At 49.3% G+C, this 22,169-nt stretch overlaps 1 protein-coding gene across 2 annotated transcripts in view; it reads left to right on the forward strand.

The window, feature by feature from the left end:
- ASXL3 (ASXL transcriptional regulator 3) overlaps positions 1-20,966 on the forward strand; it is a gene marked incomplete at its 3' end in the record, with an annotated part of 191,422 nt that extends 170,456 nt beyond the window's left edge. For both annotated transcript variants that reach the window (XM_080683489.1, XM_080683490.1), the window contains exons 9-12: positions 5,756-5,852; positions 7,920-8,025; positions 12,496-14,452; positions 17,259-20,966. In XM_080683489.1, the coding sequence (XP_080539615.1) occupies positions 5,756-5,852; positions 7,920-8,025; positions 12,496-14,452; positions 17,259-20,966 (5,868 nt within the window). The remainder of the gene's footprint in view (positions 1-5,755; positions 5,853-7,919; positions 8,026-12,495; positions 14,453-17,258) is intronic.
- Positions 20,967-22,169: the final 1,203 nt, after the last annotated feature.

Genomic DNA, 22,169 nt, shown 5'->3' on the forward strand with positions numbered 1-22,169 from the left:
AATTAGCATATCCAAAGAAACAAACTACCATTTCTTTGTCCAAAACATGGTCCCTCCTTGTGTCGTTTTCTGACCTGGTGTCTGCTACCAGCGTCTACCCAGCTATACAAGCCTTATTCCTAGGGATCGTCTTTCATGCCTTTATCAGATTCACCACTCACACACATGCTCGTTCAGCCCCATCGATGCTGGTTCCTCTCTTGACTGATATATAGCTTTACTCGCACTGCCTGAACAAACTTTGCATCATTTGTTCCTTGGCCTTTTTCTGATGCTTTAAAAAATGTTTTTATTGATTTTTGAGAGGGGGGGAAGGGAGAGAGAGAGAGAGAGAGATAGAAACATAGAGAAGAAAGAAACATCATTGATAGACAGCCTCCTGCACCCCTGCCCCTCACTGGGAATTGAGCTCGCAACCCAGGCATGTGCCCTGATCAGGAATCGAACTAGTGGCCTCTTGGTTCATGGGTCGACACTCAACCACTGAGCAACACCAGCCGGGCTTCTTGATGCTTTTTGACAGGAATCCCGGTCTCTCATCTTGCCTGTGTCCAGGGTACCCTCTATGCTACGTGCAGGATGATGTATCTGAGACATCTACTTGGAATTACAATAAACATTTCAGCCTTAACTGGTTCAAAAACCAAACCTCCTCCTGCTCTGGTCTTCTCCACTGTAAGAAATAGCCATTTTATAATTTTTTATTGACTTTATTGGGGTGACACTGGTTCAAAAAACCATACAGGTTCCAAGTGTACAACTCAACAAAACATCATCTCACACTGCACCGTGCACCCCTCACCCAAAGCACAGTCTCTTTCCAACCCCAGTTATCCCCCTTTTGCCTCAATTGCCAAAAGTCTTTGGTGCCATCTTTGCTAGCTCTCTTTCTCTCATATCACTTATCCCACCCATCATCAAGTCCTCTTGGCTCAACTTTCAGAATATAATCAGAACCCAAATATTTCTTACCACCTGTGCTGCTGTCACCCTAGTCCAGGGGTCCTCAAACTTTTAAAACAGGGGGCCAGTTCACTGTCCCTCAGACCGTTGGAGGGCCGGACTATAGTTTAAAAAAACTATGAACAAATTCCTATGCGCACTGCGGGCCCGGGACGAGTCGGCTGCTAAGCAGGACAGGCAGCGGCACCTGGCGGGCCGGATAAATGTCCTTGGCGGGCTGCATGTGGCCCGCGGGCCATAGTTTGAGGACCCCTGCCTAGTCCATACTACTATCGTCATTTTCCTGGACTTTTACAATAACTATTTACTCATGTCCCTAGTAACGATTTATCTCCTAAAACTATGTTGTCCAATTTAGTAGCTACTAGCCACCAGTGGCTGTTGAGCAGCAGAAATATGGCTGATCTGAATTGAGATGTGTTGTAAAAACACACAGTGGCTATTGAAGAATTAGTGTACAAAGAGAAGGAAGAATATCTCAACAATATTTCAAACTGATTATATGCTGAAACAACATTTTGGATCAGTTGAATTAGAAATAAATTAATTTCCCAGATTTCTTTTACTGTTTGTGTGATTACTGGAAAAATTAAAATCACGCCCTAGCTGGTTTGCCTCAGTGGATGGAGCGTCGGCCTGCAGACTGAAGGGTCCCAGGTTTGATTCTGGCCAAGGGCACATGCCCAGTTGCAGGCACATCCCTAGCAGGAGGTAGCCAATCAATGATTCTCTCTCATCACTGATGTTTCTCTCTCTCTCCCTCTTTCTCCCTCTCTGAAATCAACCATATATATATATATATACACACACACACACACACACACACACACACACATATATTTTTAAAATATATTTTAAAATCACGTGTGGCTCCCACAGATCTGCTTTCCGACAGACTGTCCAGAGGAGTCATCCTTACACACACAGGCAGAGCAAACCCTCCGAAATGTCAGATCTTTGCCGTTTCCAGGCCCAGCCCTCTGCAAGCTTCCCAGCTAACTCGGAGAAAAGCCAGTCATTCCGTTGGGCCCAAGGCCTGGCATGATCTGTCCCCTCCGCTCCCGTTCCTCCCACTCCCTAAGGTCTTCTCAGCTCTTAGGGGCTCCTTGCAGCCCACCTGAGGGCCTCTGCATGTATATCCCTGCCTTCACGTCGCCCACTCCTCCCCAGGTGGCTGCGTGCGTCACTTCTTTTTCTTTTAGTCCTCACCCGAGGGTGTGTGGTTTTGTTTTTTATAATTGATTTTAGAGAGGAAGGGGGTGAGAGAAAGAGAGAGAGAAACATTGATGTGAGAGAGAAACATCCATCAGTTGCGTCCCAAAAGGTCCCCAACTGGGGATTGAACCCGCAATCTAGGCATGTGCCCTGACCAGGAATCGAACCTGCAGCCTTTGGGGTATGGGACAGTGCCCCAACCAACTGAGCCACCCGGCCAGGCCAGGGCTGTGTGCCTCACTTCCTCACTCCATTCCGGTGTCTGCTCCAATGTCCCTTATCAACGTAAGCATTAGAGAGGCCCCTTCTGAACACGGTCTCTAAAGCCACAGTCGGCTTACCTGCACACACTCAGCAGGGACCTTCCAGCATGGCTTGGCTTCACTCTGAATGGCTCCTCACAGTCTGCAGGATGGAGCCCAAATTGCTTAGGACAGTGGTCAGCAAACTCATTCGTCAACAGAGCCAAATACCAACAGGACAACGATTGAAATTTCTTTGGAGAGCCACATTTTTTAAACTTCTTCTAACGCCACTTCTTCAAAATAGACTCGCCCAGGCCGTGGTATTTTGTGGAAGAGCCACACTCAAGGGGCCAAAGAGCCGCATGTGGCTTGCGAGCCGCGGTTTGCCGACCACTAGCTTAGGAAGTCTAGGCGTCCCGTTACGATTTAGCCACTTTCTCGCTCTCCAGCACATCACTCACTATCCCTCTAAGCAGCTTGCATGCTTCGCACTCTGAATCACTCACAAGAAACCCAAGATAGGGAACGAGGGATAAAGAATATGGTGGAGGGTGAAAGGATTTTATCAAATGTAGTTATATTCTTATGCAGAGGTAACATTCATTGAACTTTAAACATTGGGTGATATGCAAATAGCCACCTTATAACCCTTAAATCCCACTGACATTCATCCCATAAAACAGGGGTCCTCAAACTACGGCCCGCGGGCCACATGCGGCCCGCCAAGGACATTGATCCGGCCCGCCGGGTGCCGCTGCCTGTCCTGCTTAGCAGCCGACTCGTCCCGGGCTCGCAGTGCGCATAGGAATTTGTTCATAGTTTTTTTTTTTAAACTATAGTCTGGCCCTCCCACGGTCTGAGGGACAGTGAACTGGCCCCTGTTTAAAAAGTTTGAGGACCCCTGCCATAAAATGTATATTCATATAATCAATACTAAAGGCAAATGATATACTCACCAAAAGTTTAAGTTTTTGTAAAAGGATCTCTACTTGAATGAGTTTCCCTGTACTGATATTTATTCTCCTCTGTAGCCATTGGTATGATCAGAGTTTTTCTCCTAATTTATTAAAAGGGGGCGTACTTATCAATAGCTTAGACATTTTATTAGAAGAGAGAGAGGCGAGGGGGAGTTTTAGAATGAACATTTCTATTAAGGGTAATTTAGGAAAACAAGAATTTATAGCTCAGTGATAAATAAATAAATAAATAATCATTTCAGAAATGTTTATTGTTCCAGCTCATTAAAATGTTATGTCTCGGACAGTATTTCTTAAAGGCCATAAAATTAATAGTGTATTTTAAAAGCTTTACTGGCATCTATTTCCTAAGTCTAATTTAGCCCCAGTGTTTAATTGTGCTGTCTCCTGCAGGCTGGGAACCTGGCGGTTAATATGACTTCTCTGTTTTAAAGGACAAACATTTCCCCCAGGGCTGGCTTCCATATTCTCGGATGTGTTTATTTCACAGCGCCTTGCCTTTTCAGACTCTGTCAGAGCTAATCTGGAACTGGTATTTCTTTGTGTCTTAAAATAATGCGGAAATTTCAATTAACAGCTAATCATGTCCCTGGCCTGGCAGAAAACACGAAACTAAAACCTTGCTTATCAGCTCCTGGAGTTACATTTTCAGTCTTTCACTACAGAAAGCAAGGGCGGTGCAGTCAACATTTACCGAGTGCCTGCCTTATACTGGGCCTGGCACGGACCACAGAGGGGTAGGCGGCACCAGGCATAACCTCAAGTGGAGAAAAGTCCACCTTTGCCACCTGCCGTGCACACATGCACTTCACAGCAACAAACTCCTTCACCCTTTGAGCGAACATGCCTTCCACCTACTAGCCCAGCCGTGGGCAAACTACGGCCCGTGGGCCGGATCCAGCCCGTTCGGCTGTTCTCTCCGGCCCGCGGAGCCGAAAGAGCGGAGGGTTCTCTTGCTCTCCCCTCCGCTCCTTTACTTTGAATTTATATTAGTTCACACAAACACTCCACCCATGCTTTTGTTCCGGCCCTCCGGTCCAGTTTAAGAACCCATTGTGGCCCTCGAGTCAAAAAGTTTGCCCACCCCTGTTAGTCTATTTAGAATCCGTGCGATAAGAATACCTCTTCCTCCTCAGTCTTCCTAAGTGGAGTTGCTTTTACTCACCATTCCCAAACCACAAGGATGAATATTCAGAGTCAATATTCACAGAAAACGTCAGACTCCCTGGAGGCGTATCTTCTCTCTCATCCTTGTTGTTTGCTAGCCATCCTGATCACAGCCCCTGCAGACCTCTAACCAGCCCCGGCTGCCTTTTTCATTCACCCCATCGCCCAGCCTCAGCCTGAACATGTGTAGCATCTCCTGCAATACTCTTTTTAAAAAATATATTGTTACTGATTTCAGAGAAGAAGGGAGAGATAGAAAGAACATCAATGATGAGAGAGAATCATTGACCGGCTGCTTCCTGCACGTCCCATCTTTGAGACTGAACCTGCAACCCAGCCATGTGCCCTGACCAGGAATCGAACCATGACCTCCTGGTTCCTAGGTTGACACTCAACCACTGAGCCATGGCGGCCGGGCCTGAAATACTCTTCCAGTGCCTTTACCTCCTCGGCCCTGAAGCCCTTCACCCCTTCACCCCACCCATTGGTTCAGTGGGTATTCTGCGTTCCAGAGACCAGTATCCTAGAATTGTCCAATCAGAAGATGGGAGGGCTGGGCATTTATGGACTCACATCTTGGGGCTCTGGTGAAACCATGAGGTGGGATGCTGGCGGGTAATACAACTGTACCATACAGCTGTGCTGGACTCTGGCGGCTGGAAGAGATGCACAGAGACCAGAAGCATCTGCTGTATGTAGAACCTATTCAAAACACCTGCAAGCCCGATACATGCCCTTGACCTGGAATTGAACCTACGACCCTTTGGTCCCCAGGCCGACACTACTTAACCAAAAGGGCCATTCATTTACTCCCCACCCATAACGGAAATGCCTAGTAGGGTCTCCTGTGGGTGGATGGGTTTTGTCCTGGTACCAGTTGCTGTGAACAGTGCACCTCTCACACTGGAGGGTCCTCTCCTTGGGCTCCTTTCCTTCCTTCCTCCTACCTGCGCACGTGGGCTCCCCCTCCCCCTCCCCCTCCCCCTCCCCCTCTCCCTCTCCCTCCCCCTCTCCCTTTTCCTCTCCCTCTCCCTCTCCCTCTCCCTCTGTCTCTCCCTCTGTCTCTCCCTCTCCCTCTCCTTCTGTCTCTCTCTTTCTCTCTCTCATCCTCAGTTTTTGCTTCTTTCCTGTATACATTGCCTTTGAATTAGTCCTCATGGAATCTTGTTTTTTTGGCTTATTTTCTAGATGGGAAGTGATGGAATTTTACGCCTCAGCACTTCAGCTCTAAATAATGAATTCTTTGCATATGCGGCACAAGGATGGAAGCAGCGGCTGGCAGAAGGTAAATGCCTGTTTCCCGTTCCTACTTGACATATTTGAGTACACACGCTGTACTGAGCTTGCACCTTCCTCTGCTTTCCAATCTTTTTACCCCCCTGGAGTCTACTTTAATTTAATAAAAATTCACATCCTATTCCAAGGGACTTCACCAATTCTCTTGTTACACTTGGCATCTTTGATAGCAGACATTTTTGAAGAAAGTGTGATGTTATCTGGAACATAATGAAAATGTTGCTATAGCAAGATATTGGGGGGAAATGTTAAATTTAATTACTTGTTTGATGCATTTTATATTCTATTAATGTCCTGGGGCGTAAGGAATCTCCTTTTAATACTTTCTTCCCCTTGAAGCCACCTCTTTACCTTATCCTTCCTTTTGTCACCAGGTTTCTAGAAAGACTAACCCACCACACTTAATTCCCTCACCTACTCAGCTTGTCATGGTTGGGCGTGGCCCCACTGTACACAATGGAATCATCTCTCCTAGAAAATACAGATGGTTTCCTAATGGCCACGTCCAGTTTCCTCTCCTTAGTCCTTACAGCTCATGTTCCCTTTCCAGTTTCTCATGAGCTTTCTATCCCATCCAACTGGAAACCATCCCCTGTGGGCACTCACAGTGTATGCAACATCTCTTCCTAAAGCTGCCTTTCTGACAGCCATTCCTCGGCTTCTTTCCGGATCCCCTCTTCTTTCCTCAGCAGGTAAATGTGAATGCCTCCACCATTCTCTTCCTGACATTTTCTTTTGTAACTTACACATTGTCTCTACCCAGCCTCATTCCCCGCGCTATGGCCCATCTGCTGAAAATGCCCCCCTCTGGCTCTCACTCCTCTTTCTTGTTCCTTGGTGTTCTAGTCCGAGCACCTGCTGGATCCCCTAGCTGATATCAGGCACCTTAAAAACCAACAGGCCAATGCTAAACTCCCCATCTTCCCTGTAATATCTCCGATTCCTTCTGCCTTCTCGAGGTTCATATCGCCACCCTGTCCTCACAGCTCTCCCTTTAAACCTTGACAGCATCTTGGATCCTCTTCTGTCTCCCCAGGTCCATCTGGCCATGAAGTGTTAACGGTGCTGTGAGTCCGAGCCCCCTTCCCGGTCCCAGCTACTGTCTGACTGCACTTTCCATCTCTCCTCTGTGGTAGTCAGTGGGTTCCTAGGTGGAGTCCTTCAGTGTCTTCGCCCTGTTTTTAACTGCTTCTTTGGCCAGATTTCTCCCTCATGGACCATCACCAGGACCTCCCTCTGTGTCTGACAGGAAACATTCAGAGCTCTCTTTAGAACACACGTTGGGTAACTGGCGGCAGCCTGCCTTTCCTATTGCATTTCATCCTATGTTCTAGTCACAATTGTCCACTCAAAAGAACATAAATATACATATTCATATCTCTGTGCCTTCTGAGTTAATTACTTTATGAAGCTTGAATATCTTTGAGAAGCTAACTCAAGAATCAGTTCCAACAGACTGTGGAATCTCAGAGAGAAGGCAGTGGGTGGGAAGAGATCAACCAAAGACCTTGTGTGCATATGTGCATAACCCATGGACACAGACAATAGGGCGGTGAAGGCCTGTTTGGGGGGGGCGGGTAGGGGCAGGCTAGAAGGGGTCAATGGGGGAAGAAAGGGGACATATGTAATACTTTCAACAATAAAGATTTTTTAAAAATCAGTTCCAGTACGTGGCCTTCTCTAATAGATTTAGGCAGAATTAAGTGCTTTCCGTTCTATACTTTGAGTACATTTATCCTCTCCAGGGCTTTTGACATCATATTATAGCCAAAGGTATGCCTACTCTCTCGCCAGACAGACTTCTCTAAGGACAGTGGGTCGCTCTCATTCCCAGCCCTGAGCAAGCAGGACATGTGCTAAATGCTTTAGATTCATCTGTGCCTCAATGACTGTTTAAGTGATGTTCATAAAAAGAGAAGCTGTAGAAACATTACCGGTACTCCGCTTTTAGTTTTCAACATCCATAAAAGTCTACTCAGATTAATGACATGTTTTCTTTATTAATTGGCAAGAGATGTGGCCCCTTTGACTCAATATATAAGCCTTTTCTTTCTAGGAGAGTTTACGCCAGAAATGCAATTGCGGATAAGGCAAGAAATTGAGAAGGAAAAGAAAACAGAACCTTGGAAAGAAAAATTCTTTGAAAGGTTTTATGGAGAAAAGTAAGTGCTAGAGCATTTTTTCTCATTTCTCTTAGAAGGAAATGAAAATGTAATTCTCTGCTTCGCATAGCATACTCATATGCTGTAAAACTTAATAAACCTGTGATAAAAGGCAATAGTCCCTCCGTGTAAGAAACTGCAGGGAAAATTCTAGTGGCATATCAGCACTTAAGTTATTAAAAATGCATTTTCAAGGGTTTATAACTTGTCCATGAAAATTCATTTTGGACTGAAAACAGCATGAAATCCCCTGGAAGTCAATTTTGGCCTTCTTAACTGGATTTTAGTAAAAAATCTCCTGTTTTATTAATCCAAGTTATTTTTATTAATGAGTACCTTAGACTTAATTCTCACAATTTCTCCAAAATACTGACCATGCATACATATCTGTTTAGTCTTTATTTCGGGGAGAGCTTGAGGTGTTACCCTTCACTCTATCCATCTTTCTCTTCGGGTGCAACCGGTTTTAAATTATTATTTTTATCGTGTGTGTTTCTTTTCAAAATAATACTGGCCACACATAGCGTGGTAGTGACTGGAACTAAATTGAAAGTGTTTCTCCATTGCTTCACGGTTAGCGGGACATACATATTGTACTTGGGCAGAATTATCATCTCGGAGACCATCCGATCCCTAGAAGGAGGAGGGATTAAGAAGCTGACCACTGCCCTAGCCAGTTTGGCTCGGTGGATAGAGTGTTGGCCTGAGGACTGAAGGGTCCCAGGTTCGATTCCGGTCAAGGGCACATGCCCGGGTTATGGGCTCGATCTCCAGTGGGGGGTGTGCAGGAGGTAGCCAATCAATGATTCTCTCTCATCACTGATGTTTCTATCTCTCTCTCCCTCTTCCTTCCTCTCTGAAATCAATAAAAACATATTAAAAAATTAAAAAGAAAAGAAGCTGACAACTGACAGTAACTTGAGATCCTCCTAAGTCCAGGAATTTGAGCTTTAACTCCCATGTACACGAGTAATGCTTGGATTAATGCTCCAGTGTTACTTTGTGTAAAGATACTGAGGTCATGTAGGTAACAAAACCTCTACCTTTGGACTCATTTCACAACCCCCCCTCCCCTTACCCCCGTAAAAGAGGAAAAAGCATCAGAAGGGACGTCACATGGGCGTTCTTCGCGGAAAGGAACCGCATGCCTGCCGCCCTCCTTGCCCAGTTGCCAGCCTTTGATGACTTGCCCCAAAGTAGGAAGACCTTGGATACATAAACGTATTTAAGCAAAAAGTAAAAGAAGATAATTACCATCTTTTTTTTTCAAAAAGCAAAAATGTGGCAGGCCAGTTGTATGCCTTCATAGATAGCCACTGGCAGTGTTACTGAAGCCTGGCCTTATCCGACCCTCGTTGGAGCTTTGAAACACAGGCACAGGTTTCCAGAACCCACCCCAGACATAGTGATGGGGCATGCCCAGGAGCGGAGGCCGCCCTCAGCACCCTCGTCTGACAAAGGGACTGTTGGGAGCACTCTTTTCTGTAACGGCAGAAGCATAACTGAGGCAGTTACTTCCAACACGCTGGTCCTGAGTGATTATTGGTGTTGGGCCCATTCTCTTAGGAACCCAACATTTATCCAACATCTCCTCGGTGTCAGACACCGTCCGAGATGCCAGAGGTACAGTCACCTGTGAGCTTCCTGCCTCTGCCCTCAGAAGGCTTACATTCCAGTCCATGTAGCTTTCCTTCCTCCAACAAATAGTCACTGCGCATACTCTGGCTGTGACATGTTTCTAAGAGTTTTGCTAATGTTACTTCACGCAGTTCTCCCAACAATCCTGTAAGGTGGATAGCATTATTATCCTTATATTTTAAAAATGGTGTCCAAAATGGAAGGACAGTGAAACTTAATTTTACCTGATTTATAAGGCATAGCTAAGTAGTTGGCTCAGTGTCTTAATCCTACAAATTCTTCTCAGAAAATTTCATACACATACATTTTTAAAAATATATTTTTATTGATTTCAGAGAGGAAGGGAGAGGGAGAGAGTGGTAGAAACATCAATGATGAGAGAATCATTGATCAGCTGCCTCCTGTAAGCCCCCCATTGGGAATGGAGCCCGCAACCGGGGCATGTCCCCTCACTAGGAGTCGAACCGTGACATCCTGGTTCAGGGGTTGATGCTGAAGCACTGAGCTACACCAGCTGAGCCACATACATTCTTTTACATGGAATTTGGGGTTTCACAGACTCCCATAGGTTGATCAGGCTAAGGGTCCCTGCCCCAGAGGGTGACAGCTACAATACTGTAAGTAAGGCTCCCATCTCCACTCCTGGGCTCCAAATGCAAACAGTTCTTTTTAACTGAATCCCTTTCTTGCTATAGTTTTCCATAGAGTTTCTGTCTCTTCAAGTTCCTGGACTTCTTGCTTGCTTTTTCCTGTTTTTGATTTCATATCGGATGACAGATGTGTTCTGGACATTTCATTGACTGCCCTTCTAGCTTTGTTACTTTCAGATTACCCACATTTCCCCAACTCGTGAGGGATTTTTCCCTAGGATCACACATTTTCACTTGACTGACACCATGTGCCTTTTCATTGCTCTAAGTTTTTCCCAAAATGTTGCTATCCAAATTCACTGCTAGTTAAATCTGATTTTATTTTTTCTCTTTGTTTGGGGTCTTTATGATGGTTCTTACTGGCTTACTCTGCTTGTGATACAGTGCTGTAGTATATTTGTTTTAGTTACTTAGAAATCACCCACATATATGCTAACTCAGAATTATGAGTTGTTCTGATTTGCAGTTTAGATTTCTGAGGGCAGGGTTTCCTTTGTGTGGTTATGTGGTGTGCTCTAAGCCTCTTCTTTCTATGCCTTTTGCCATCTTAAATCTATTTTCCCATGAAAATAAAATGTTGATATAGGCATATTTCACGCAGTGCTGTTTTCTATATGATTTATACGATTTCTACATGACCTGTATGATTTATAAGTGTATATACACTTTTTTTTCTGATAGCTCAGTTGATCTTTTTTTTTCTTTCCAGATTTAACCCATTGGAATTCATAATTATTCAAAGTGTGTATGCATTTTGGGGATACCCTATATATCATATGCATGCATATATATATATATATATATATATATATATATATATATATATATAGTAATGTTAAATATATTTAATAACATTATCAGTAACCAACTAGCAGAAATGTGGCTGCTATTGGATAGATTCTGTATGTTCTACACTTCATTTAGTATCTAGCCTGGTATCCCTGCTTGACCTAGCCCCCAAATACCTTATTTCTAGCTGATAATTGTGCTTAAAATTTGTCTGTAATGTAGCTATTGTGTTCCTCTCAGTATAGTATAGTTATAAATGATAGCTTAGTTTGAACCCATCTTAGGGAAAGCTGAAAGAAAAGAGACTAATTATGAAAGCAGCATCTTCTATCTTCTTTTCAGAGTTTTTTAGTAAAGAAGGCAATGATCAAACACCCACAAAGTGTATTCAACTTCTTTCCCTTTCATTTTGAGGATTTAATTTAAGTAAAAGGTTGAAGATTTCTTGGAGGTGTTTTCCTGCATTTATATTATTAGAACTGTATTTCAGCCATGTTTCTTGCTCTGGAAATGTTCTTTCTCCTGCTTATCTCTGTAATTGCCCATACTGCTCTAATGTAATGCACTGAGATCATCCTATTCCCTTGCTAGCTGATGCTGATCTGGTAGCTTCCTATGACAGGAAACAGTGATTCACAGTATCTTTGATTGTAATCCTGATTAACTTTGCCTTATGACCTGAACATTAGGCTGGATTATTCTTAATCTTCTTTTTTTATGGAATATTTTTACAGTAAGAGATCTACATGAAAGAGTTCGTCTTGCCTCACACAAATGTAATCTAGCAGAATCCACTCTGATGACCCCCCAAATATGTTCGTTATTCTTTAGTGAAATTTCCATGTTGTCTTAGGTTAGATGCTTAGATTCTAAAATAAGGTGATTGAACAACAGCTCTTTAATTGGTTTAAGAGAACTTAATCTTCAAAAATCATTTCAATGTCAAGATTTTACAACATACCCACCTTCCATGGATCTTAATTATCTGATTATGGTGCATCCTTTGAAGGCTGTTATTTTCTTCTATAGTGACAGATTTCTACTTTATGACTTAAAAAATCTTAGATCTTATACATTTTTTTTGCTTTTCTGCCCATATTTTCTATCTTTTGTAGTATGTAATTTTCTTATTCCTTTTACAAACAGTTGGTAAGGTTCATATCTCTTTGCTTACAGAATGAAAATCTATATCTGTCTTAACCAGAAATAGTTATGATTATAAAGTAGAAAAACCAAGTCATTATGAACTAATTTATATAAATTGAGCATGTTACTTAGTGATTATAAAGTTCATTCGATGCATTTGCTTTTATTAAATACTATATTTGTGAGAGATCGAACTGTACCTCTTGCATTTTGTGGTTGAACAACAATGTTTCTAATTTCTGTGCAGGTTGGGCATGTCAAGAGAGGAATCTACAAAGCTCACTGCTGGACCAAACAGTGATGGAGCTGAAAGTAGTTCTTCATGTGGGACCTCAAGTCTTCCAGGTCTTTCTTCACAGGCTCCCTCGGAAGAAAAACAGCCAAAAATCATGAAAAGTCCAACTTCTGCAGAGCCTGAGTTCTGTGCTGGGCTCTGCCCTATGGTAGATGTAGGAAAAGAGGTAATGGCAGAGTCGGAATCACAGGATATCTTGATCCCTGAAGAATCTGTGATTCAGGAGGAAATTGCCGAAGAGGTAGAGACCAGTATCTGTGAATGCCAGGAGGAAAATCATAAGGCAATCCCTGAATTTTTGGAGGAGTCTGAAGTTCCAGCCAGCGCTCACGAAGAGCCCCAGATAGCAATTCCTGAAGAAAACTTGGAATCTTGTGTTATAATGAATGACGCTTTAGAGACTGTGCCTCACCTTGAACTTAAGGTGGAAGAGAAATCCGAATCTCCCCAGGAAGAAATGTCAGTGGTTATTGAGCAGCTAGAAGTCTGTGACTCTCTCATTCCTTCCACTTCTTCTGTGACTCACCTCAATGACACAGAACGTAAGGAGCCAGAGACTGAAACAGAGACCAGTGCTCCAAAAATGAAAACAGGGTCATCTCCTCTAGAAGGCCAGTCTCCAAAGGGAGGGATCGCTATAGAAATGGAGCTGCAGAGCGATCCTGAGGAGCAGCTTTCTGAAAACGCTTGCATCTCTGAAACCTCCTTCTCCTCTGAGAGCCCAGAGGGAGCCTGTACCAGCACGCCCTCCCCCGGCGGGGAAACCCCGTCTACTTCCGAAGAGTCGTGCACTGCAGCCTCTCTTGAGACAACTTTTTGTTCTGAGGTGTCCAGCACTGAAAATGCAGACAAATACAACCAGAGAAAGCCCGCTGATGAAAACCTTCATGCATCTCTGATATCAGAAACATCTCCCGTATCCACTTCACCTGAAATATCAGAAGCATCGCTAATGTCCAATTTACCTTTAACCTCGGAAGCATCCCCCGTATCCAATGTACCTTTGACATCAGAAGCATCGCCCATGTCCGATTTACCGTTGGCATCAGAAGCGTCTTCCGTGTCTTCCGTGCTTCTCACAGCTGAGACCACTTTCGCATCCAGTTTGCCACTTCCTTCAGAAACATCTCCAGTTTCCAATTCTTCCCCGAATGAAAGAGCAGGGCATCAACAAAGAAAGTCCCCTTCCATATCCGAAGAACCACTCTCTCCACAGAAGGATGAAGGTTCTGCCCCTGCCAAGGCCCTGGGAGAGAGCCTTCTCTCTCAGCAGAAGACTCTAGCCAATACTCCGGAGCCCATCAACCTGGGCCCTTCTTCCACTGCTCCCGAAGCACTTCCATCCAAAGAGCTCCACAGCAAGCCCCCGACTCAGCAGCCTTGTCAATCACAGGTTGAAACAGAGACGCCCTATCCTGCTTCCATTCCCGAACTTCCTTCCGCAGAAATCGTAAAAGGTAAAAACCATCACGCCCTGCCGAGAACAGAAAAGAAAGGGGCGTCTTCACCATTGGAACTGTCCGTCTTTTCGGAAGAGACAGAGAGTAAAGGAAATGAGCTTCCATCGGCTAAGTCACAGGAGCAGCAGTATGTCTCCCCAGGGGAGAAGGCCTCATTTCCAGAAGGCTCCAGAAGTAAAACCCATAAGCCAGGAAGCTCACAGAACCGGTTGGAGACGCCGTACACTTCCAAGCTGTCCGAGCCCTCCAAGTCCCCCGATGGCGGAAGGAACGAGAGCAGAGAGTCCGAGATAGCGAAGAGGAAGACGGCAGAGCAGCACAGCTTCGGGATCTGCAAGGAAAAGAGGGCGAGGATCGAAGATGACCCATCCGCCCGGACCGCGGCAGCCGGCAGCCCGGCGGAGAAGGAGCAGCCCCCAAGAGAGGAGCCCAGGGTCCCTCCCCTGAAGGTACGGTATTTCTCAAAAACGAAGACGAGGGAGAACAGGCGCTTCCAGACATGGGCTTCCCCACTTAGTTCTGAGTTTCCCCAAAAGAAGGGAGACTTGGCTCCTTCTGGGTTTTATGGAGCATTTGCTCATCGGACACTCCTGGCACCAGTCTCACATTAAGGGATCCTTTGTAAGACTGTGCGCTGGGCTAATAGGAGTTTAGAGGCATGTGTGTATTTCGATCTCAGCATTTAAGGGAAACGAAGTGGGGGGGGGGGTGGAGAGAACAGGGGCTGGGACTTACCCAGAGGCCATTGAGATGCAGGGTCTTTGGGGGATTCCCGGGTGTAGGACAGAGCACTAAAAAAACTGGGGAAAATTTGAAAGCTAATTTCGTGGCCTTTGAAAGTTCAGAAGAACTAGAGAAGGAAGTCAGAAATTCGAGGCATGCACTAAAGAGATGAAGGTACTTGTTAGCCCTTCATTCATTTTCCAACAAACATTAAACTCCTCCATGGCCTCGCAGAGAGGGACCTGGCTTTTGGAAGAGCCTCATTAAATTTCCTTCAACAAATCAATGAAATTGCTTTGTGAACCCTGAAGGGAAATGCTGTGGATATATAGGCATACAAACCTTTTTTTTTTTTTTTTTTTTTTTTTTACTTCTGAGCTAGTGAAAGAGGTATTTAACTTCACACAAAACATAAAGCCTGTGGGACAGACATTTCTATGTAAATATTTTCTTTTGATCCCAGTAGATTTTAACTGTTGGAAAACAAACCTTTTATATAAGTTGGCTCTTCCTAATAAACTGAAAATTAAGTATAATTTAGAGAAAGTCTGTTTAATAAAAAAAAATTCTACCCACTATAATTTAAACTTACTTGGTTCTTTTATCTGAGTCCATTTATATTGCTCTCCAATAAAATGGATTATTCCACTTAGGATTGGTCTAGCATCATAAACACACTCAAGCTTTGCTTTTCTGAATCTCTTTTTATTTGCTGTGCTCTGACACCTTTTTATATGTGACTCATGATCTCCATCAGGTTGGTTTTTAAGAGTGTGGCTGCAGTTATTGTTTAATAAAGCAGTCCCTAGTAAATGAGATTCTCGCGATGTAAAAGATGAACATAAAACACTGCTGTGTGTTTTAAATTCTGAAGCAACGGAAGGAAAAACACTAGCATGCTTTTCATAGGAAATATTTTTAAGCATATTCTTTTTTTTTTTTTGCAAAAAGCTTATTTTCAAAGTGATACACACCTTATGTCAAGACAGATAAATAGGTAGATACTAGAGGTGTACTTGGTGTGTGTGTTTTGATCTTGAGGTCTTAAGTGTATCGAAGCTTAGTTTTTTAATGTTTTAAATTTCTTAGACTAAGGGAAATCTTGAAAAGGAAACACTGAATCCCCTCTCTGAATTCACCTTCACTTTGGAGCGTCTGAATTAGAAGTGAGACATCACAAGTTTGAAAATGAGAAATGAGGTAGCTCAGGAAGGTAATTCCATCTGCCGGCGTCCCACAGCCTAATTCCAAAGTGACACGATCCTGTAGTATGTGTCAGGTGTTTATAATGTGAATATATGGTTGTTAAGAAGAGAGATGTTTTCTAGGAAAGCTTTCTCTTGGGGGGGGCGGGGGAAGAGGACATATAGGGCATGTCAACAGCTCTGAACGGGGAGCCCAAACTCTCCCTGAGGCTCCGTGCTCTCTGGCCCAGTGGTGATCTACGTTGCTTACAGTTTCCTCCAGAGTAAAGTGAGGCCTTAGCTAGGTCCCTTCCAGTTCTACCAGTCTATGATCTAGGTCAGTGGTCGGCAAACTCATTAGTCAACAGAGCGGCAAACCGCAGCTCGCGAGCCGCAGTTTGCCGACCACTGATCTAGGCTGTTCTCCATGACTACAGAATCGCAGGCATTGCTATGGTGTGTGAGTTAGGTCTTGTGCCTCCCGATGGCCATGACTTCATCTCCTCATGAGCATGAGTAGGTGAACAGTGTGAGTTGGGACATTTACGAAATTCAGCAAATTGTGGATTACCAGGATCAAAAGAAACTGCCTGACTCATACTTCCTTTTAGAGGCAGAAAACCAGACTTCCATCTTTCTAACAGTCCTGTGAAGGAACTGGACCGGAAGTAACTCGTCCCACTCTACATCTGAGCTTACAAACTGTGTGTGTGTGCTTATTACATATGTATAAAGCAGCAGGCGCAGCGGGCGATACAAGGGTGCATACAAACAAGGATACACAACTAGGGTCTCTGGCCCGGGGCAGGTATTGGAGACACTGAAGGACACAGCAATTGGCGTAGCATCACAACATTTCTCTGAATAAAGTCAGGATGAGAATTCATCTCCTGACCCCTGGCTAGAGTGTGTGTGTGTGTGTGTGTGTGTGTGTGTGTGTAATGAAGACACATAAACTCAAGTAGAGTTAGGGTCCCAGATGTTCATGGCAGCAAGGAAGATCATTTAGAAGCTAAATCTCGCTATTAGCTAACCTCGTGGTCTTGTTAGCCAGCCTCATTCTAACAGGCCGGACTTGGTGTCCATCTATAGGAGGCATTAGGACGATGCTTCATTTCCTTTCCAAATGAAATCACCGGGTTGATGTCTTCATAGCGTAAAAACAGAGATTAAAATGTTTAATTCTCACATCCATGCTGCATGTCATGTCCCTTTGTACCCTGAAGGCCCATCAGGGACTTAGGGGTAGCTCCTGCCACATTATGAGAAAATGCAGCTACTGTTATGTGCCATGCGTCTCCTCTGTGACCACAGACCAACGTTATCTTTCCACTCTCCCTCCTTGTAGATCCAGCTTTCCAAGATCGGGCCGCCTTTCATCATCAAGAGCCAGCCAGTCTCCAAGCCAGAGTCTCGAGCCTCCCCCAGCACATCTGTGGGTGGAGGCAGGAACACGGGGGCCAGGACCCTGGCGGATATCAAGGCTCGGGCCCAGCAGGCAAGGGCTCAGCGAGAGGCAGCGGCAGCCGCAGCTGTAGCCGCTGCAGCGAGCATCGTCTCGGGGGCCATGGGTGGCCCGGGAGAGGGTGGCAAGGCCAGAACCCTGGCACATATCAAGGAGCAGACGAAGGCGAAGCTCTTCGCAAAGCACCAAGCCCGAGCCCACCTCTTCCAGAGCCCGAAGGAGGCCCGGCTGCCTCCGCTCGGCTGCAAGGAAGGCCCTCCGAGCTTAGAGGTTCCTTCTCCCCCCGAGGCCAAAATCGAAGGCTCACCCGGTGTCATCATTGTCAACCCCAACTGCAGGTCTCCCAGCGGCAAGCCCACGCACCTCCGGGAGGTCACCCCTGCCCTCCAGCCCCCTCTCCAACCCACCCAACCCCCAGACTCAGCCACCGACTTGGCCGGGCATGGTTCTGAGGAACGTGTCCCCGTGTCCCATGGATCTGAGAAAGCGGTTTCCTCTACCTCTTCTGAAAAGAGCGATGTGCCCGTGCTGTTCAGTACCAGTGCTGTCCCCGTGTCAGTCTGCAGCGCCGCTGTGTCCGGAGCGATTAAAGAGCATCCCTTTGTGAGTCCCGTCGACAAGCCCTCTGTCCTCGACAAGCCCTCCGTCCTCGTGTCTGTCGATAGTGCAAACGCTACCATTTCTGCTTGCAATCTAAGCGTGTTAACCGCCGTCCAGAGCACGGATGCTCCATGCATCGCCCTTGTACCAAAATGCGCCGAGGGCACGGCCCTCCCCGCCGCCCCCAAGGGCGCCAGCACCGCGGGCTCCGTGGAGGACACGCAGGCGCTCACGTCCAGCAGCGGTGCCGGCGGCTTGGTCTCCGGGCAGTACACCTCTGTGCCAACCCTCTCCATCGCAAAGAACTTGCCAAACCACCTCGCCACGACTTCTGTCCTGGTTCCCTCGCCGGGAATGAGCCCCAGGTTCCCTCCCGAGAAGAGAGCCACGCCTGGGGGTGACGAGCAGGCCGTGCCCACGGGGACCCCGGGGCGAGCGGCCCCCGGCTGCAGGGATGCGGGAGCCGTCACGGACCCTCCTCTGGTGGCCCGCCCGCCCATCGCCGTGTTTACTGGAAGCATGTTGACCATCAGCTCTTACGACTGTCCCCCCAAGTTCAGTGCCGAGAGCTTGGACAAAACTTCAGGGCCTCGAAACAGGGCAGAGAACTGTGGGAAGGCCCAACACCCGGGGGCCTTCGCCCCGGCAGCCATCAATAGGTCGATCCCCTGTAAGGTCATCGTGGATCACAGCGCCACCCTGGCCTCCGCAGTGTCCCTGGCCGTGGCCGTGGCCAGTGCAGAGGCTGGCGCGGACGCCCAGGGCAGGTCGGGGAGGACAGAGGTCGCCGTGCAGCCCGTGGCCTGTCCCCAGGTGTCCGTGATCAGCAGGCCAGAGCCGGCCGCCACCGAGAGCCTCGATCCCGGGGCCAGTGTCATCGCCGGGCCTGCAGCCAAGCCGGACTGTAAACCGATGGGGGCCCCCTGCCCAGGTCTGCGGGAGGCGCCCCTGCTCGTTCCAGAGAAGTTACCCGAGGCAACGGCGACTAGCAGCAGCTTTGCTGAGCAGGCACGTGGCCCGGCCACTTTCAAGAGTGAAGCCGACGCGGCCGGCGGCGGCCAGTACCCCGCCGGCGGCCGGCTGAGCTGGAAGGAGGAGGCCGTGAGGAGCACGGGGCCGCCGGGTGGTCACTCAGGGCCGAGCAAACCGAAGGAGCGTCCAGAGCTGGGCTGTGCCAAGGCCGTCAAAGCCGAGCGGGCCGGCTACTCGCACGCGGCGGAGCTCCACCCCAGGAACCTCCTGCCGGGGGTCCCTCTCCCCGCGAAGCCCGAGCCCCATGCAGTGGACAGGGCCTTCAGAGTGGACACTGGGGACCTCCCCGGCCCCGAGCGGCCCCCTCCGGCCACGGAGGCCGCCCCGGGGGTGCAGCCGACGCAGAACAGGAAGGTGGTCCCCATCTCGGGCCCCGGGGACGAGGCCGTGTCCTTGGCTGCGGACCCCCTGAAAAGAGCGCCCAACGCAGGCAGCTCGAGCTGCCGTCTGTCGTCGGTGGAGGCGAACAACCCCCTGGTGACCCAGCTCCTGCAGGGCAACCTGCCTCTGGAGAAGGTGTTGCCGCAGCCCAGGCTGGGAGCCAAGCTGGAAATCAACAGGCTCCCGGCGCCCCTTCAACCTACCTCAGCAGGGAAGGCAGCCGCGGAGAGGAGCGCCCTGGACATGCCCTCCAGCTCCCCGAACCCCGACGGGAAGGGCTACCTGGCGGGGACCCTGGCGCCGCTCCACATGCGAAAGCGCGAGAACCACCCCAAGAAGAGAGCGGCCAGGACGGCAGGGGAACACGCTCAAGTCAAATGCGAGCCAGGGAGGTTGCTGCTGGAGCCCGAGGCCAAGGCCGTGCCCTGCGTCCTGGGCCCCGGGCAGCCGTTCCAGCAGGAGTGGCTGGGCCAGCAGGCCCCGCCGGCCAGGGCGGCCCCCGGCCCCGACGGCCAGCAGCAGAAGCGGCTGCCGCCCGCCTGCAGCTACCAGCAGAGCCTGTTCCACGCGGACAGGAACGGCGGCGTCCACCCCCACCCCCATCCCGACGCGGGCGCCTCGCCCCGACAGCGGTTCTCCCCGAGGCCCGTGGCGGCCAGGGGCCCCGTGCCCACCGCGGCCCTGCTGCAGGCCTCCGCCAGGGCCCCCGCGGGCTGCCCCGCTTTCGCCTTCAATCGGCACCTTGAACAGAAGGGACTGGGGGAGGCGGGCCTTGCCCCGGCACCCCACCAGCTAAGGCTGGCCAGCATGCTGTCCCCCAGTGTGCCCATCAAAGAGGGCGATGACGTGGGGGGCGGCGCGCACACCATGCCCAGCAAAGCACTGGTGCTCCCCCCGCCGCCCTTGGCCCTGCCCCCGCCGCCGCCCCCACCACCTCCACTACCTCCACCTGCGCCTCGTGCAGAGGCCCCAGCCGAGCCAAAACAGCCTCCCGTCCCCGTGGAGACCACCAAGCGGCTGGGCTGGCCGCCGTCCACGGTCACCTGTAGCAATATCAAGCCCGAGCCCGTTTCCTTCGAGGAAGGCCTCGGCAGCAGCTGTGAACTGGGCCTGAAGCAGGTTCCCTACGACCAGAGCGAGATGAAGGAGCAGCTGAAGGTGTTCGCGCTGAAAAATGCAGAGTTCTCCCCTTATTTGCTTTCTGAGCCACAGAAGCCTTTCCCCCCACTAGCTGCGCAGAAGCTGCAGGTGCAGCCGCCGCCCCTCTGCGGGAACTACCCAGCCATACACTTCGGCAGCACGAGCTTCAAGCGGGCGGCCTCTGCCATCGAGAAGTCCATCGGGATTTTGGGCAGCGGCCCTGGTGCCGCCGCCGCCGCCGCCGCCGCGGGCCTGCCCGGCCAGGGCGCCCCGATGCCCGCGCAGAACTTCGCCGACAGCAGCAGCGCTGAGGAGCTGGAGCTCAAGTGCTCCTGCCGCCTGAAAGCCATGATCGTGTGCAAGGGCTGCGGGGCCTTCTGCCACGACGACTGCATAGGGCCCTCCAAGCTCTGCGTGGCGTGCCTGGTGGTGCGGTGAGCATGCGTGTGCGTGGCGTGCCTGGTGGTGCGGTGAGCATGCGTGTGCGTGGCGTGCCTGGTGGTGCGGTGAGCATGCGTGTGCGTGGCGTGCCTGGTGGTGCGGTGAGCATGCGTGTGCGTGGCGTGCCTGGTGGTGCGGTGAGCATGCGTGTGCGTGGCGTGCCTGGTGGTGCGGTGAGCGCATGTGCAGTGAGCATGAGTGCGTGGCGTGCCTGGTGGTGCGGCGAGCATGCGTGTGCGTGGCATGCCTGGGGGTGCGGCGAGCGTGAGTGCATGGCATGCCTGATGGTGCAGTGAGTGTGTGTGTGCATGGCGTGCCTGGTGGTGCAGCGAGCATGCGTGTACGTGGCGTGCCTGGGGGTGAGGTGAGCATGCGTGTGCGTGGCGTGCCTGGGGGGTGCGGTGAGAGCATGTGCATGGCGTGCCTGGGGGTGTGGTGAGCATGCGTGTGCGTGGCGTGCCTGGGGGTGTGGTGAGCATGCATGTGCATGGCATGCCTGGGGGTGCGGTGAGCATGCCTGTATGTGGCGTGCCTGGGGGTGCGGTGAGCATGCGTGTGCGTGGCGTGCCTGGGGGTGCGGTGAGCGCGGTGCGAGGTGCAGTGTCCCTTTCCTGGTGCGGTGCCCAGCGGCCGCAGCCAGTGGCGTACCCGGAGCTGTAGGTGCCCGCATTCCTTCCTCTGGGCCAGGTGACTTCTTCCCGTGGGGCTGTTGCCTTGCGTGTCTCGGGAAGGCGAGGGGCCTCCCACCCGAGTTGCTCAGCGGCAATGTCACGTATGTAGTTGGCATTCCCAGCTTTGGACAATTTCTGCCCGTGTGTGCAGGTCACTCCCCCACCTTCTGTTTGTTGTGTTTGTTTCCATTCCGGTGCAGATAGGAAAGGACGCTGTAAATTACTCAGCACGAACCCCGAAGCAGATGGAGGAAGCCGGGGGCCAGGGCGATGAGAGGGGGGCTGTGCATTTCCTGCAGATGAGCCATTACAGCGGGGTGGGAGGGTTTTCAGCTGGCGCCTCCGGCACCACCTTGCCCTGTGTGAAATCGTAGCTGGCAAGGGCACTCTGATTTCAGCGTTCCATTCCTTGTCTTGACTCCCATCACAAAAGACACAGTAAAGGAGGTATCGGCGAATGAAGGCCACCGTCCTCCCCTCTTTCCTCCCGTCCCTTCCTTTCGGAGACGGGCAGGTGTCTGCGTGGCCT

Source organism: Plecotus auritus, assembly GCF_963455305.1.
Source record: "Plecotus auritus genome assembly, chromosome: 8".
NCBI classification, from domain to species: Eukaryota; Metazoa; Chordata; class Mammalia; order Chiroptera; family Vespertilionidae; genus Plecotus; species Plecotus auritus.